Here is a 16,050-nt window from a genome sequence, read left to right as displayed (position 1 = left end):
CTATCTGCTAATATTGCTCATTTATTCCAGGATCATCCCGGAATGCAAAAGAACCCTCTTCTTTTCTCTACTGCAAGCCGTCTTAAACCTCTCTCTTCCCTGGTTCCTCCACTGCACCGCGCCCCCAACCCCCCTCCCCCATCTCCAACAAGTGCAAAGAGCTCATGGACTTCTTTGTCACTAAAATTGAGCCCATCTGATCAGCTACTTCTGCTGCTTCCCCCCCCCATCCCCCTTCCACTAGCCGACCAGCCCCAACTTCCTCTAAAACTCCCCCCGCCATAGCCCTGAACTTGCAACTTTCTCTAGTTTCTCTCCTATCTCCGCTCATGGCCTCTCCAAGCTCATCTTGTCCATGAGACCCACCTCCTGCTCCATCGACCCTATTAATGGATGCTCTGTCTGTTGAAAGGTAGACCATGGGGAGAATAGATCATCTACGCTGTCAGTAGAAACAGGGCAGTAAGTCAGTTGCACCATTTCAGGGCACTACACATCCCCTTTCCTCAAAATCTGCCCCACAGTTTGAAACCTTCTTTGTATTTTCTTCCTTAATTTTCTCTTGTGAGGGTGGGACTCTTGTTGTTTGGTTCACTGAGTGCTGGCAGCCATCTGGTCCTTGGTTCATTGCCTGAAGAGGTGGTTTTCATTTGAGTCTGCACAATCCATATTAGCAGGCAAGTTGACTGGAGGGCAGGGAAGAAAATCACAGCCAAACCCAATCCTGTCCTGATCCAAAGCCCACATACACTTACTTTCCAAGAGATCGGGGGCAGGAACTTTGGCTGATTTTTTCCCTTCTGGAACTTTGATCAAGAAGGCCAATTATAACACCCCCAGTTGCTACCAAGGCAGAGATTAGCCAATTTAGCAGACTTGGGTTCTTCCTAGTCAGTACTGCCCCATACCGTACTTAATCATTTGAAGGAAGCACACTTTTTGCTAAACACTGTTAAGTTTCTCTATTTTCTCACTCAGGCCCAGTATCACTATGCACTTGAGTTGCAACACTAAATTTCACTTCTCTGCCTGCTACTCTCAGCCATGTTGTGAAACAAAATGCAATTTGCAATATTGCACTGGAGAAAAGGTTCCAGTTATAGAACAGTGTGCCATATGTCACACAACTTTCCACTAATTTGGGGTGAGTATATTGGAGACTAGTTACCTTTGCTTACGTTAGAATTTGGGAGATTCTGAGTTAACCGAGAAGTTTAGGTCTTTAAACTTTTTGAATTATGACGACAATTCACGACAAAATATGCTGACTGGTGATTCATCCAAATATCAAGGAACATAAGTTTAAAATTAGGATAGTAAGAGTCAGAAGTGAGGTCACATGGAACTTTTCCACCCCAAATGCAATATTGTTCTGAAAAAAAATCAAGGGGAAAAGCTGCTGCAGGAAACAGAATAAATCGCTTCACGAGATAACTGGAACTATTTGGTAGAAATCAAGAGTAGAAATTGAGAGATACGCTGAGAAGCATTGGTGGGGTTGGTTTATCAAGAAGGGACAGCCTTGTTGGGCCTAATGGCCTTTTCCTGTTCCTAATAATTCTTATGTTGGGCCCAGTCAGTAAGTTCAGCACCAACCATAATGACTGGATGTTGGTAGCATGATGACATGAGAAAACTTGTGAAGCAGAGAATGGGTTAAGTGATGCTGTACAAGTAGAAGTCGACCTCTTGCCCTGAGTGCTTGGTGTTTGTTTATAAGTGTTTGATTGTTAAGGGGTTGTGTAACTAGATGCTACTATTGCGTTAGAATATTGCTGTGTGAATTGGTGGGAAAATAATTGTTTATGAATATAACATAAAGGAAATGCATTCCAAATGTAAGGAAAATACAGATTCCCTGATTAGAGGCAGACTAAATACTGTCAGTAACAGAAGAATTAGATGTGTCAATAGCTCATTAAATAATAAATGTTTTGGCATGTAACTTTATGATTCATCTTTGGTATTTAATACAAGTACCAGCAATTTTGCTATAGTATCACAGATTACACTATACAAGGATCTATGGCTGAAGTTCCACAATATTAACTTCCTCCTGCAGTGGAAACTGTTCAGAGTCATCATACTCAGAGGCTCCTGTTTGATTTGACAATATCCAACCTAACCAGCCATTTTTCACCACAGTCACTTGTGTACTGTGTTACGACCAGGTGAGATGGGTCCAGGGGTTCCCTCTCAGCCTTTGCCTGGTTTAACCGTAACAGGGTTTAATTTTTTAAAAACACCATGTTTTAGCTCCCCCTTAGTGAATCCTTGTTCATCGCTTTCCAATTGTAAGGCAAAGAAATCAATTCAGGCAGGTTTTCTGGTGGATCTGGTGGCCCCTGTGTCTCTGAGGATTGCTATGGGCTTGCTTGCCCAACTCGAGGGTATCGGGTTACTCTCCCTTCAGACACACAACTCTGATAACCCTCAAGAATCCTATTAAATTTTCCTGCACTTGCAGCTGTAAGCTTCCTGGGTCTCACTGTGCTTTCCATCAGGTTCACTTCTTCACTGAGCGCGTGTGCCCTGATTAACCCTACAGGTTTTCCTTTTAGTTTCCAGCAGTCAGCACACAAGTCTCTGGGTCTCGCTCCTACTCACAGAACCTTCCTTTTTGGCTGGAGAAGGGCCCCTATGTCTCCTGCTTTTCCTTCCCTCCCAGGAGTGCTTGGGCTTCTATCACCTTCCCATCCTTTGTCCTTTTTGGATTTGTGATGATGAGGAAAGGTTTTCCCCTGGGAAACCAACTTCTAAATGAGAGCAAACTCATCGGCCAGCACTGTGGCTTGCCTGGCTGTATGAGCCTTCTGTTCCTCTACATGTGTCTTTATGGAGAGTGGGCGAGAGTGTTTAAATTCCTCTAGCAAAATTAGTTCTCTGAGATTTTCATAGCTGAGCTGTACTTTAAGAGCCCTCAGCCACTGGTCAAAAGCCAGCTGCTTATTTCTCTCAAACTCCATAGAGTCATAGAGTTATACAGCTTAGAAACAGGCCCTTTGGCCCATCGTGTCTTCCCAGCCATCAAGCACCTAACTATTCTAATCCCATTTTCCAGAACTTGGTCCGTAGTCTTGTATGCTGTGGCATTTCAAGTGCTCGTCTAAATACTTCTTAAATGTTGTGAGTATTCCTGTCTCTACTGCCCCTTCAGGCAGTGCATTCCAGATTCCAACCACCCTCTGGGTGAAATATTTTTTCCTTAAATCCTCTCTAAACCTCCTGCCCCTTACCTTAAATCTATGCCCCTGGTTATTGACCCCTCCGCTAAGGGAAAACGTTTCTTCCTATCTAACCTATCAATGCCCCTCATAATTTTGTATACCTCTATCAGGTCCCCCCTCTAATGAAAACAACCATAGCCTTTCCAGTCTCTCTTCATAGCTGAAATGCTCCAGCCCAGGCAACATCCTGGTGAATCTCCTCTGCACCCTCTCCAGTGCAATCACATCCTTCCTATAGTGTGGTGCCCAGAACTGTACACAGTACTCCAGCTATGGCCGAACTAGCTTTTTATACAGCTCCATCATAACCTCCCTGCTTTTCTATTCTATGCCTTGGCTAATAAAGGCAAGTATCCCATCTGCTTTCCTAACCACCTTTATCTACCTCCAGGTATGTTTGATCAGCTTGCTTCTTGAGGGTTCTAAACCTTTGGCGATTAGGCTTCCGGTACTAACTCATATGCCCTGAGGATAGCATTTTTTGTAAATTCATAATCTGATGAACTTTCATCTGGAAATGTAGAATAAACCTCATGGGCTTTTCCTACTAATTTACTCTGTAACAGCAGAGTCCAAGCCTCAGCTGGCCACTTTAACTGCCTTGTCAGTTTTTCAAAAGACACAATAAACGCTTCTATGTCTTCCTCATTGAATTTTGGGATCAGTTGGGAAGGTTTTAACAATTCTGTACCCAGCCCTGAATTACGCTCCTCCATATTGGCCATGCTTTCGCTGGGGTTACTCTGTTGCCCCCTAGTTAACACAAGCTGCTTCAGCACTCTCCCTTCGCATTCCTTCTGGAAGGTTCTTTCTCTCTCCTCCCTCTCTTTGTCTTCACGTTCCTTCTGGAAGGCTCTTTCTTTCTCTCTCCTGTCTCTCTTTTTCTCCTGTTTCTCTACTTTCTCCTCTAATTCAAGTTTCCTCTGTTCCAATTGTAGCTTTGCTAGCAATACCCTGTCTGGGTCTACTTCTAACCCTGCTTCTGCTTCTTCAGATTCAAGGAAAAAATGGTTGGCCACTAGTCTTAGGAGTTCAGACTTCCTAGCCTTGCCACTTACAGTGATCCCACACTGCTCAGCCATTTTTCTCAACTCCTCCATAGACAGTGCTTTTAACTTATCACAAGTTACTTCACCCTGGCTTGGGCAGCTACTGGCTTCAGTTGCAGACATGTTAGTATTCTAGCACACACAACCACAAGAAAACCTGTATTGAAATCTTTTCTCTTTTGTTTGGGATCAATTTGGATTCCCACTTCCAATTTTACGTTTTTCTGTGGGTCAAATCCTGGATGTTAGCCCCCAAATTTCTGTTATGACCAGTTGAAAGGGGTCTAAGGGTTCCCTCTCAGCCTTTGCCTGGTTTAACCGTAACAGGGTTTAATTTTCAAAAAAACACCGTGTTTTAGCTTCCCCCTTAGTGAATCCTTGTTCATCGCTTTCCAATTGTAAGGTGAAGAAATCAATTCAGACAGGTTTTCTTAGATTTTAAACAAGAAAGGTAGAAGTTTATTAATCTTAAATTCTAATTCGGTTACCGACTACGAATATGCGACATGACCATGCTAGCATGCATACGCCATAAACACGCACGCAGATAGAGACAGAAAAAGTAGAAGGAATAAAGGGGAAAAGTTTGAGACGATCTTTGGTAGTTACAGTCCTTTAAGTTCAATGTGGAGTCTTTGGTTGCTGGTCGGTCCTGCTCTTTGTTGGGGCCCAGTTCACACTTCAACTTGTTTCAATGTCGGAGTCTTTTCTCTCGAGGTTTACGTGTCTTCCTTATTCCAGGTTTTAGTTCAAAGCTGCCTCTCTCTTTCTCTGGTACAATTTTTTAAAAAAAGGTTCCCCAGCAGGTTTGTTATGTGACTAGCTGGTTTGACCACTTCTGTTTGTGGATTCTGTCATCTTAGCAGTCATCCTAGAATGTGAGCTTCCTCACATTCATTGTCTGGTGATCACAGTCCATTTTGGGTTAAATGGACCAGGGAATAGTCCTTTGTCTCTCCAAGCACTGTCTGTTAGTATGCAAATGTTTTTCCAGCTAAGTGTCTGGTGAATTTTTTTTAACAAGTCATCCCAGCACCAGTTTAAAATCAATGTTCATATGACAAAATTAATATGCCTCATTCTTGGCAGGTGGGGGTCTGCATGACAACTGCTGTTACAAGGGTACAAGTTGGGAGACATACATTGATGTGACCAGACCACATCATCATGGGCACAGTGTCCAATTTTGGCCAGTGAGACACAAGGGAGAAACAGTCAAGCTTTGGGGGCAGTGAAGAGAAGAGACATGTGGTTGGTCCCTTAAGTCAATGAGCTGAGTCATGAGGTAAAACTGGAGAAAATAGGACTCTTCAACCTCAAATGGAGGTGGTGAAATGGCAGTGTACCTCATATGTAAGATAGTAAATAGGTGACTTTAGAACTTTGCTTAAAATTAAATCACACCATTAAGACTAATACTAGGGAAGCACATGCTCAAACTGGTGAAAGAGAAATTTAGGACAGATATCAAGCACTTCTCAACACCGACGATCAACACATGTGTTGTGAAGGCAAAAACCTTATTTAAAATTAATAGCATGAAAACTGGTCAGTTTCTATAAAGGAATGTCTTTCCTCACTGCCAGATTAGAGTCTAGACAGTGAAGACACAAATCTACCCTTATGTGCATATTTCAAAAATTTGTTTAAGTACTTATAAAGAGACACAACAGAATGTAGAACTCAAATCTTCATTTGACTTCTCACTTACATGAAGTACAAACTCTCTGATAGTTGATTTCATTAGCTGAATCCTTCTGAAGAGTTAATTATTGCAAACAGAGTTTATAGAGCTGTTACATAACACATTTAACATGGCTGTGAAATGGTTTTGTCCTCACAGTAATGCAAAAATATGCAATAAAACTAACAAGATCAGTATGAGATCAAGCTTTAGCTTCAGATACGGGATCACCTTGAAAGATGTTCCAATACAACTTCAACCTCATATTAATATGTGTGGGTATTAAGCCAACTTTTGAATTGTTCAGAGTTTAAGGAATTCCCAAGTGATTTCCTTGAGACATCTTTAAGTTTTAATGTTAGTAAATGGGAAATGTTGCCAGCACTCTGCTGCTGGTTGATGGAACATAACAGATGTAGTTAAAGTACTCGTACTATGCAGTGCTTTCTTTTGTAGAATACACCATAGCTCAGTACCATGCCTTGCCTGTGTTCCTGATGTTGTAGAAGCCACACCATTTACATTAAAAAACTATTTCTAGAGCAATGAATCAACTCTCTTGTCCTCTGCCAAATTTCCTGCTCCAGCTGCTCATCTGAATGTGTTGATTCTGTGCTGAGATGTGATTCTGTGGGCCTGTTACCCATCAATTACTGATCAAAATGGTCATTATTCATTTGAAAACACATAATAAAGAACTTCCATTTATATAGTGCCCTCCATGCCCACCAGATGTCTCAAAGTGCTTTACAACCAATTAAGTACCTTTTTGAAGTGTAGCCACTGTTGTAATGTAGGAAACATGGCAGCCAATTTGTGCACAGCGAGCTCCCACAAATAGCAATCAGTAATGACCAAATAATCTATTTTTGTGATGTTGATTGAGGGATAAATATTGACCAAGTAACCCCGGAGCGTGCCGGGGGGTGGGGGGGGGGGGGGAGGTGTGGAGGGGAATTTTATGCTCTCCCCCATGGGAGGTTTGGAGGCAGGGAGATCATAAAATTGGGTGGGATGTTGGTGGGAGGGGATCCACACCACCTTCCCACCTCCGCCAAAATTAAGTCCGGGTTGGGGAAGCTTGAGAATGGCCTTCCCACCGCGCCGCCAATTGAGGCCCCTAACTAGGCCATTATTGTCCCACCACCACCACAATTAGGCTTGCAACGATGGGCTGAGGCCCTTAAATATCTCAGAGAGCAGATTGCTGCCTACTGAGCCACAACAGACACTTTGATAAGGGCATGGCTGTCAACCATAGGGGGCATCACAGCTGAGGCCAATCTTCTCCTCATCCTGACATCCACATAACCATAATTCCAGCCAGGATTACTACATAAATCTCAGGAGCCAATATGCATAAACCAAAATCACAAACCCTAACTCTTAAATAGCTGTAAGTGCACAGATTTGTGCACTCCAGTGCTGGTCAATTCACCCCATAGTACAAGAGCTGACACAGATACGATTGTTTGAATGGCCTCCTTCTGGGCCATATGATTTTATGATCTTAAGAAATTTTGCATTTAACAGCGGAACACTGTATTAATGTTTACAGTGAAAGACACATTTTTGTGAATTATTGTATGTTTTCCTCTTTTTTGTATTGGAATGATTAAACCTCTACACTGATTAGAAATAAACTTGAGTTGCAATAAGTTGCTAAAATGGCCTCTCAATCTGATTTCAGACCGGCGAGCCAAGAAGCAGCGGACATCTGGGAATAGGAACCTGGCCTACCAGCAAGAGGCCAATGCCAAGGAGATCTGGTTCAGGGCAGCCGTGATAGCTGTGTGCATTGCAGGTGCTTTCATCTTGGTGCTGCTGGTCATGTTAGCCCTTCGAATGCTGCGAAGTGAAAACAGGCGCCTGCAGCGGCAGCACGAGCAGATGATCTCCCGACTGCACTATAGCTTTCAGAAGCCTCCCACAGAAAAATTCCTGGTGGGAAACTTGGACCTTGAAGCCACGACAACGACTGTCAGAGACCATGAAAACTACTGCATGGTACATAATAAGCTACAGCACTTGGACCCATACAGTGAAAAACTTGGCTCATTTTTTCCTTGGGACGTGTACAGTGGCTACAAGAAGCCAACGCTGGTGTGATTATGGGTGTTCCTGCTTAACCATTAACTTGCCGGGTAAATCTCAAGGCCCGCAGTTAACCATGCAAGTTTAAAATTGGCCTCTTATTTCCATTAAAATGCAGCCATGATTAATAATGAAATAATTGGCAATGCTGTTTGTAGTTTATGACTTGTTTTGGTGCCAGTTTCTGAGTTGCTGTTTCAATGCCCTGGCACTGTTTTACTTGCCAGTGTCCAACTTGAGCGATCCCTTGGCAGGCTGGGTGTGGGTGGGGCGGGCGGGCAGGGGTGTAGAGTGCAATGCTTTTCTTTGATATAATTGCCGGATTGTAAACTCTAATGGGCCCTTGCTGAATAAGAATTTCAAATACTGATGGACAATGCATGTCAGGTTTATTTACAGATACACACCTTCTGAATGATTGTATTATAATGTTAAATATAATTATAAATTTGGTAACACTGCAAACAGTAATCTTTTTGGTAGCTTTATCTGATGCTATTTCATGTATTCTGCCTTTGGGGATATCTTCACCTTTATTCTCTTATTCTGTCAATTACATTTTGTAAACTAACGGAATGTGGTGACTCACAGGGCTGGATTTTACTTTAGGCGGACAGGAATTCGCCACCGATGTAAAAGTCAGTAGCGAACCCGCTTCCGCCTAGCCCGCAGATCTGTCCCGTATTTTACAGGTCCCCGGACTTTAATTGTCCCGAGGCGGGACTTCCACCCGCTTGAGGGAAGAGGTCCCACCTCAGTGAGTTGTCAGCCAATCAGTGGGGCGGCAGCTCCTAGTCCCAGCAGCACTACCGGGAGCAGTGGCCACTGCTGGGACTGCAGCCCAGCTGATGCAATGGAGCGTGGAGATGAGGTAAGTTGGGCTTGCCTCACCAGGGAGATTGGTCCGTCCCTGGTGAGGCTGGAGTGGTCGTTTGGGGGGGAGTGGGGTGTCTTGGGTCCTGGGGGTGGGTTGGGAGGTGGGGGCGACCCTCAATCGGGCATCCTATCCCTGACTGCCATGGCCCTCCCACCCCTCCCCCACTCCCCTGGGGCACGGAAAGGCAGGCAGCTATTGCTGGGCAACCTTTCACGTCCCTAACACGCCTGTTTGGCACAGGTAAAATACCCGTGGAGGTGGGCGAGGGGCCTTAAGTGGTCGTTAAGTGGCAACTTAAGGGCCTTGATTTGCCTTGGGTGGGCGGGCCATTCCCCCACCCCCCTGCCCCACTGCCCGACCGCCGTAAAGTTGACCGGAGGTGGGAGCGGGGCAAGTAGGCCTCCCAGAGCCTCCCGCTCAATTCACGCCGCCATCCGACCTGCTGGGCCGGTGTAAAGTTCAGCCCACAGTAACAACACTTGGGTGGGAACAGAACAGGCAGATGTGGCAATGCCATTCGGGGAAAGATATGAACCAATATGGTGAAATGCAATTGCAAAACTAGGTATGAACTACATGAATTGTTAGACTAAAAAAGAGCAAGGGCCATCTAGTTCATTTACTACCATCTTGGTAGTCACATGATACAATGATAGTGGGATTGATACAGAGTGAAGCTTCCTGTATTCTGCCTAAACAATTTGCCTGAGCCCTAATCTAAGATGGTCATCTCTACAGCACCTGTGCAACATTATCTTCACTCATTGTAAATAGTTCTCGGCCCAGTCTATGAGTTCGCCAGTTTAGCGCCAAATTAAGGGTGGTTTTGTGCAGTTGACTCACACCCACACGGGACTTAGTTGAGACTGGCTGAACTTTTTTTTTTGCTTATGACTCTTGCAGCCAGCAGAGAAAGGAGATTTCATCCCATCCACCAGAGCTGTGTTCCAGCTAAGGTCTCAGGTGAAAAGATGTTGTGGTGCCCACTGCATTATTACAACCGCTTGTCTATTAATGAATGCTGTGCAGATCTGGGCTTCATTATGACAGTGATTTATTTTAAGCATGATCAGAAGCCAAGAGGAGTCCATATACCTACTTCTTCATTGTTGCTATTAGATCCCAGTCTAGTGTTTAAACAGAGCAAGACAGGCAATGCAGTTAGAGGTTGCTGGGATGTTCACTGAGAATACCAGGGAATATTACAATGCTCTTAGCCCACCACAAAATTGCCATCAATATAATGTAACAACATGTCCAGACACAAACCCGCACAATCATAAAATGCATAATAAATGTGGCTGCAGATTTGTTAAAAATAGCTAACGGAGAAAGTGAGACATTGGCCTCAATTGCACCCATTTCCTTTGGCGCTATGAGTGCATTTAGGGATGTAAAATGGCTTCCGCAGCACAGGGACTCACTTCTGATGTGAAGCTTTGCAGACATCATCTTGCTAAAGGCATTAACGCATGCAGTTAAAGTCTGACGAAAGTAAGCGGAGCAGGAAGATCATGACATCAATCAGCCTGCAACACGGATATGACGTCAGCACTGTCATCTTGGAGCGCCATACTCCAGCCAATCCCCTCTCTTAACCTCGCACAACTGAACAGGCATTAAGCAGCAGGAGGAACCCCTCTCCCACCAACCAGCCCTATATAAAGGGATCATTAACTACTTACAGGTTGGTTGCTGGTTGATTTCTTCTGGATGCTGCTACAATTATTCACGTTTTTGGTGCTGTCAATAGCAATTTCAAGTTGCAAAAGTCTACAGGGAGGAGTGTGGCAGGTGCTGAAATATGCTTTGCTGACTTCAAGGTTTCTGCACAAACTGTTGCTTCCAGTAAGAGTAGGCCAATCAGCCCATCGAGCCTTCTCCACCATTCGGTTAGATCATGGCTGACCAGCTACCTCTATGCCACTTTCCCACATTACCCCCATATCCCTTGATGTCATTAATATCTAGATATCTATCAATTTCTGTCTTGAACATGATTGAGGTTCCACAGCTCAGCACAGCCAGGGTAGGGAATTCCAAAGATTCACCACCCTCTGAGTGGTTTTCTTGACCGTAGACAGCTAAGTGCAATCATCCATTGTTATGTGTGACAGTTGTCTGAGATCAGTGGTAGTTTTTAACCCTACCCTTAAGTGATATTCATAAGATTCATGATAGACCATTGGCAATAACTGCCAACTAACAGGAAGACCAGCTAATACTCAAATCTAATGAATTATACAAATTACTGCATAGGAAGAGGTCATTAAGCAGTGCCAGTTCTTCAACTGGAACTATGTAACCCCATTTCATAATCTTTTCTCCACATACTTTTATATTTTTTAAATACTCCCAAACCCATCATCTCCACCACTTAGAAGGGCAATGGCAGCAGGTACATGAGAACACCATCACCCCCAAATTCCCCTCAAAGTCCCATGCCATCCTGACTTGGATATATATCACCGTTCCTTCATCGTCACTGGGTCAAAATCCTCTAACTTTCAACTTAATAGCACTGTAGGAGTAGCTCCACGACATGAACTTAGTGGTTCAAGAAGAACACCCACCACTTTCTTCTAAAGGGCAAAGAGGGATGTGTGATAAATGCTTGCCTTGCCAGTGGAGAGGGGTGGGTGGGGTGGGGCGGGGGCGGTGGGAAATGACCGTGTCCCAGGAATGAATCAAAATGATCAAATTTCTTTTAAACTACTGTTACATTATCTCTCTCGAAAGCCCCTTGTGGTAAATCATTCCATGATCTAATGATCTTCTGGATAGAAATGTCCTACAGGGACATCACACTCTTAGATATATCCGAAAGAGATTCCAGGACATTGCGAGAATTCTTTAATCTGGTTAACAACAGCTTATTACGAACATATGAATTAGGAGCAGGGGTAGGACACTCGGCCTTTCGAGCCTGCACCTCCATTCAATAAGTTCATGGCTGAACTGATTACTCCACATTTCCACCTCCCCCCGATAACCTTCCATCCCCTTGCTTATCAAGAATCTATCTACCTCTACCTTAAAAAATTCAAAGACTCTGCTTCCACCGCCTTTAGAGGAAATGAACTCCAAAGACTCACGACCCTCTGAGAGAAAGAATTTCCCCTTATTTTTAAACAGTGACCCCTAGTTCTAGATTCTCCCACAAGAGGAAACACCCTTTCCACATCAACCCTGTCAAGACCCCTCAGGATCTTATATGTTTCAATCAAGTCGCCTCTTACTCTTTTAAATTCCAGCAGATACAATGCTAGCCTGTCCAATCTTTCCTCATAAGACAGCCCGCCCATTCCAGGTGTTAGTCTGGTAAACCTTCTCTGTACTGCCTCCAACGCATTTACATCCTTCCTTAAATAAGGAGACCAGTGCTGTACACAGTACTCCAGATATGGTCTCACCAGTGCCCTGTATAACTGAAGCATAACCTCCCTACTTTTGTATTCAATTCCCCTCTTGATAAACAATTACATTTTATTAGCTTTCCTATTATGTGCTGTACCTGCATACTAACCTTTTGCGATTCATGCATTAGGACAACCAGATCCCTCTGCATCTCAGAGCTCTGCAATCTTATTCCACTTGGTAAACAAAGCATGTTTCGGAGCTATAGAATCCCCTGTCATTCGGTCATTAAACCAAACTTCAGCATTTCCTGAAGAGTTTGAATATAGAGGCTGAAACTGCCTCAATGTTGCTACAGAATCCACTTTTTGCAGTTGAAGTGTATTGTCTGAGAAATGATGGGTGTGTCAGATCAGAAACCTCTCATTATTCAGAATCTGGTGTTCCTCAACTGTTTGGATATGAAACAATAATAAACAAGGGCATTGCTTTGTGGCATTCACAGAAAAATGGACACAACCACAGACTATGTTCCTGAAAATACTAGTAAAAATCCCAAAATCCAAAGTAATAAACGCAGGATTTGTCTTGTTTGGTCACTATTAATCTGTGGTTCAAATGGTGAGTAATGAGAATTCCATGGCTGTAGGATTGCTGTAGCCCAGATTGTTGTGGCACGTTGTTCAGCTATGGAAGGCTTTTTGGTAATTACGTCTATGGGTGGAATCTTCTGCTTTTTAAAGACTTTCAGGCGTTGGGACCATTTCAGGGTCCTGACCCCACTGGTGTCTGTGATCCACCCACCTATGTGATCTTCCCAGGGGCGGCCTCCGCATTCAGCATCCAATTCGGGACGGTGGGCAGGCTGTGCGAGAAAGAGGGCTAATCGGCATGCCCGAGATGTAGGGCAGACGTCAGCCCCACTGTGAAGGCTGTATGCTACTAATTTGCATGGAGCAGGAGAGGGCAGCACAAGATGGAGGCGTAATTCTCATTATGTAACTGGCAGCCTATCCCACTGGGCAGCACTGTCCACATCATCTGCAGGTGAAATGAAGCCACTTGCAAGCCTTTCCTGGCCGAAGGCCTCAGCATTGCTAGTTTGTACTCTCAAGATTCAAATTTCATGCTGATCTCATGCGCCCTGAACTCCCACTCCTGTGAGAAGGTGAGCTGCAGCCAAAGCAGGGATCCCGTGTCCCCTCAGCAAAACATCAGACTCTTCACTAAATGGCTGCTAATTACTTCAATTAATGCCTCAATTAAAGCTGCTGCTGCTCGGCGTTTTGCTGCTGCTGCTGCTTTGACCCCCTCCTCAACATCGGGAGTGCGTTGGGGAGCCGACCCAACGCACAACTTTAAAATTTGCACCTGGCCCCAGCTCCAAACCCGCCTTCTTAGAGTTGGGAAGATACCACCTTACGGACCTGGAACCGAATTACAAAACCAAAAGGGAGTGGTGGAGATTAGATTGCTATCTAGCTGTTCTGTCTAGTTTATTTTAAAATTATGAGTATTTCTGTGCAGTTTCTGTAGTTTTGAAACTTCAACATGTCAGACTAAATGTCTCCCTTGGTTAATTTTTCCTATTAAGGAAGCCCCTCTAAAATGATATGCACTGTTCCCAGTTGCCAAGAACAGCTCTTCAAAGTGTACAAAATCTAACTTGTTATTGTGTAACAGATTTCATCTGGGCACCAGCAGGGCATGAAGCTGTATTTGGATTAAACTAGAACATTGAGCTTCTTTGGATATGGGTGTATTGTGTGGCAATAGTTGGAGGCTGTGCAAAATCCACTCAGGCATTGAGTCGACTGAAAAAATGACCAGCAATCACAACAGTACAAGGTTAACAGTGGAGTACTGCCCTATTCAAATAACCAAGCCAGACAAGAATGGGGAATATAACTGGATTGCACCTGAGATGCCACAATACTGTATGTTACTGTGAAGGAATACAAACATTGGGGCAAAGCAGTGTTGGACACAGCTGTGCTTCATTGTTTGTGGTTTTATCACAAGAGATCGATCCACAATGGGCCTGTGGGAGCACTGACTAAGACTTGGATAAACAAACCACCAAATCCAGCATAAACTGTACCTATGAACCTTCCAACAGATTTTCCATTGGCCTGTTATGATTGTATCAGTTTCTGAGCATAACTATGTATCAGAGACTTGAGCACAAAAATCTAGACTGACACTGCAATGCAGTACTGAAGGAGCGCTGCATTGTCAAAGGTACCGGCATTTGGATGAGTTGTTAAACTGAGACCCCGTCTGCCCTCTCAGGTGCACATGAAAGATCCCACATCGCTATTTTGAAGAAGAGCAGGGGAGTTAACCCTAGTGTCCTGGCCAATATCTATCACTCAACCAACACCACAAAACATATTATCCGGTCATTATCACATTGCTTTTTGTGGGATCTTGCTGTGTGCAAATTGGCTGCTGCGTTTCCTACATTACAACAGTGACCACACTTCAAATGTACTTCATTGACTTTAAAATGCTTTGGGGCATCCTGAGGTCACAAAAGGTGCTATATAATGAGTTACATGCCCCTAATTAACTTGTGCATGTATTACATGCCAGGCCAAGCAGTGGCACCTTCAGTTATATATAAATCTGGCAGGCTTGTACTGTAGAAAACTAAAACTGGGTATCATGCCAGCAGATTTCATCTGTTTAATACTTGTAAAATTGAAACATAAAATGCATAATAAATATGGCTATAGTTTTGTTAAAAATAGCTAATGGAGAAAGTGAGACTTTGGGCTCAATTCCACCCATTTCCTTTGGCGCTATGAGAGCGGTTAGGGATCTAAAATGGCTTCCACAGCACGTGGGCCCACTTCTGATGCGAGACATTCCAGACATCATCTTGGTAAAGGCATTAACGCATGCAGTTAACATCCAACAAAAGTAAGCGGAGCAGGAAGATCATGACATCAATCAGCCTGCAACACTGATATCATGTCAGCACTGTCATCTTGGAGCGTCATGCTCCAGCTAATCCCCTCTCTTAACCTCGCACAATTGAACATGCCTTAAGCAGCAGGAGGAATCCCTCCCTCACCCACCAGTCCTATTTAAAGGGATCATCAACTACTTACAGGTTGGTTGCTGGTTGATTTCTTCTGGATGCTGCTACAATTATTCACGTTTTTGGTTCTGTCAATAGCAGTTTCAAGTTGCAATAGTCTACAGGGAGGAGTGTGGCAGATGCTGAAGTATGCAATCGCAGGAGGTGTAATACCTGCCCATTTACCTCCTCTCTCCTCACTATCCCAGGCCCCAAACACTCCTTTCAGGTGAAGCAGCGATTTACTTGTACTTCTTTCAATGTAGTATACTGTATTCGCTGCTCACAGTGTGGTCTCCTCTACATTGGGGAGACCAAGCGCAGACTGGGTGACCGCTTTGCGGAACATCTCCGCTCAGTCCGCAAGCAGGACCCTGAGCTTCCGGTTGCTTGCCATTTCAACACTCCCCCCTGCTCTCATGCTCACATCTCTGTCCTGGGATTGCTGCAGTGTTCCAGTGAACATCAACGCAAGCTCGAGGAACAGCATCTCATCTACCGATTAGGCACACTACAGCCTGCCGGACTGAACATTGAGTTCAATAATTTCAGAGCATGACAGCCCCCCACTTTACTTTCATTTTTAGTCATTTTTAGTTATTTTTTCTTCCTTTTTTTTTTTGCATTCCTTTTTACATTTTTTACAATCTTTTTTTGCATTTATTTCATTTCATCTT

At 44.0% G+C, this 16,050-nt stretch overlaps 1 protein-coding gene across 1 annotated transcript in view; it reads left to right on the top strand.

The window, feature by feature from the left end:
* LOC137347914 (BMP and activin membrane-bound inhibitor homolog) overlaps nt 1–8,314 on the top strand; it is a 45,779-nt gene extending 37,465 nt beyond the window's left edge. Inside the window, exon 3 of the mRNA XM_068012963.1 lies at nt 7,651–8,314. Coding sequence (XP_067869064.1) covers nt 7,651–8,069 — 419 coding nt within the window. The 3' untranslated portion in view covers nt 8,070–8,314. The remainder of the gene's footprint in view (nt 1–7,650) is intronic.
* Nucleotides 8,315–16,050: the final 7,736 nt, after the last annotated feature.

Source organism: Heterodontus francisci, chromosome 33, assembly GCF_036365525.1.
Source record: "Heterodontus francisci isolate sHetFra1 chromosome 33, sHetFra1.hap1, whole genome shotgun sequence".
Classification (NCBI taxonomy): Eukaryota; Metazoa; Chordata; class Chondrichthyes; order Heterodontiformes; family Heterodontidae; genus Heterodontus; species Heterodontus francisci.
Note: the sequence above shows the minus strand (reverse complement) of the source record. Positions and strands in the feature narration are given on the sequence as shown.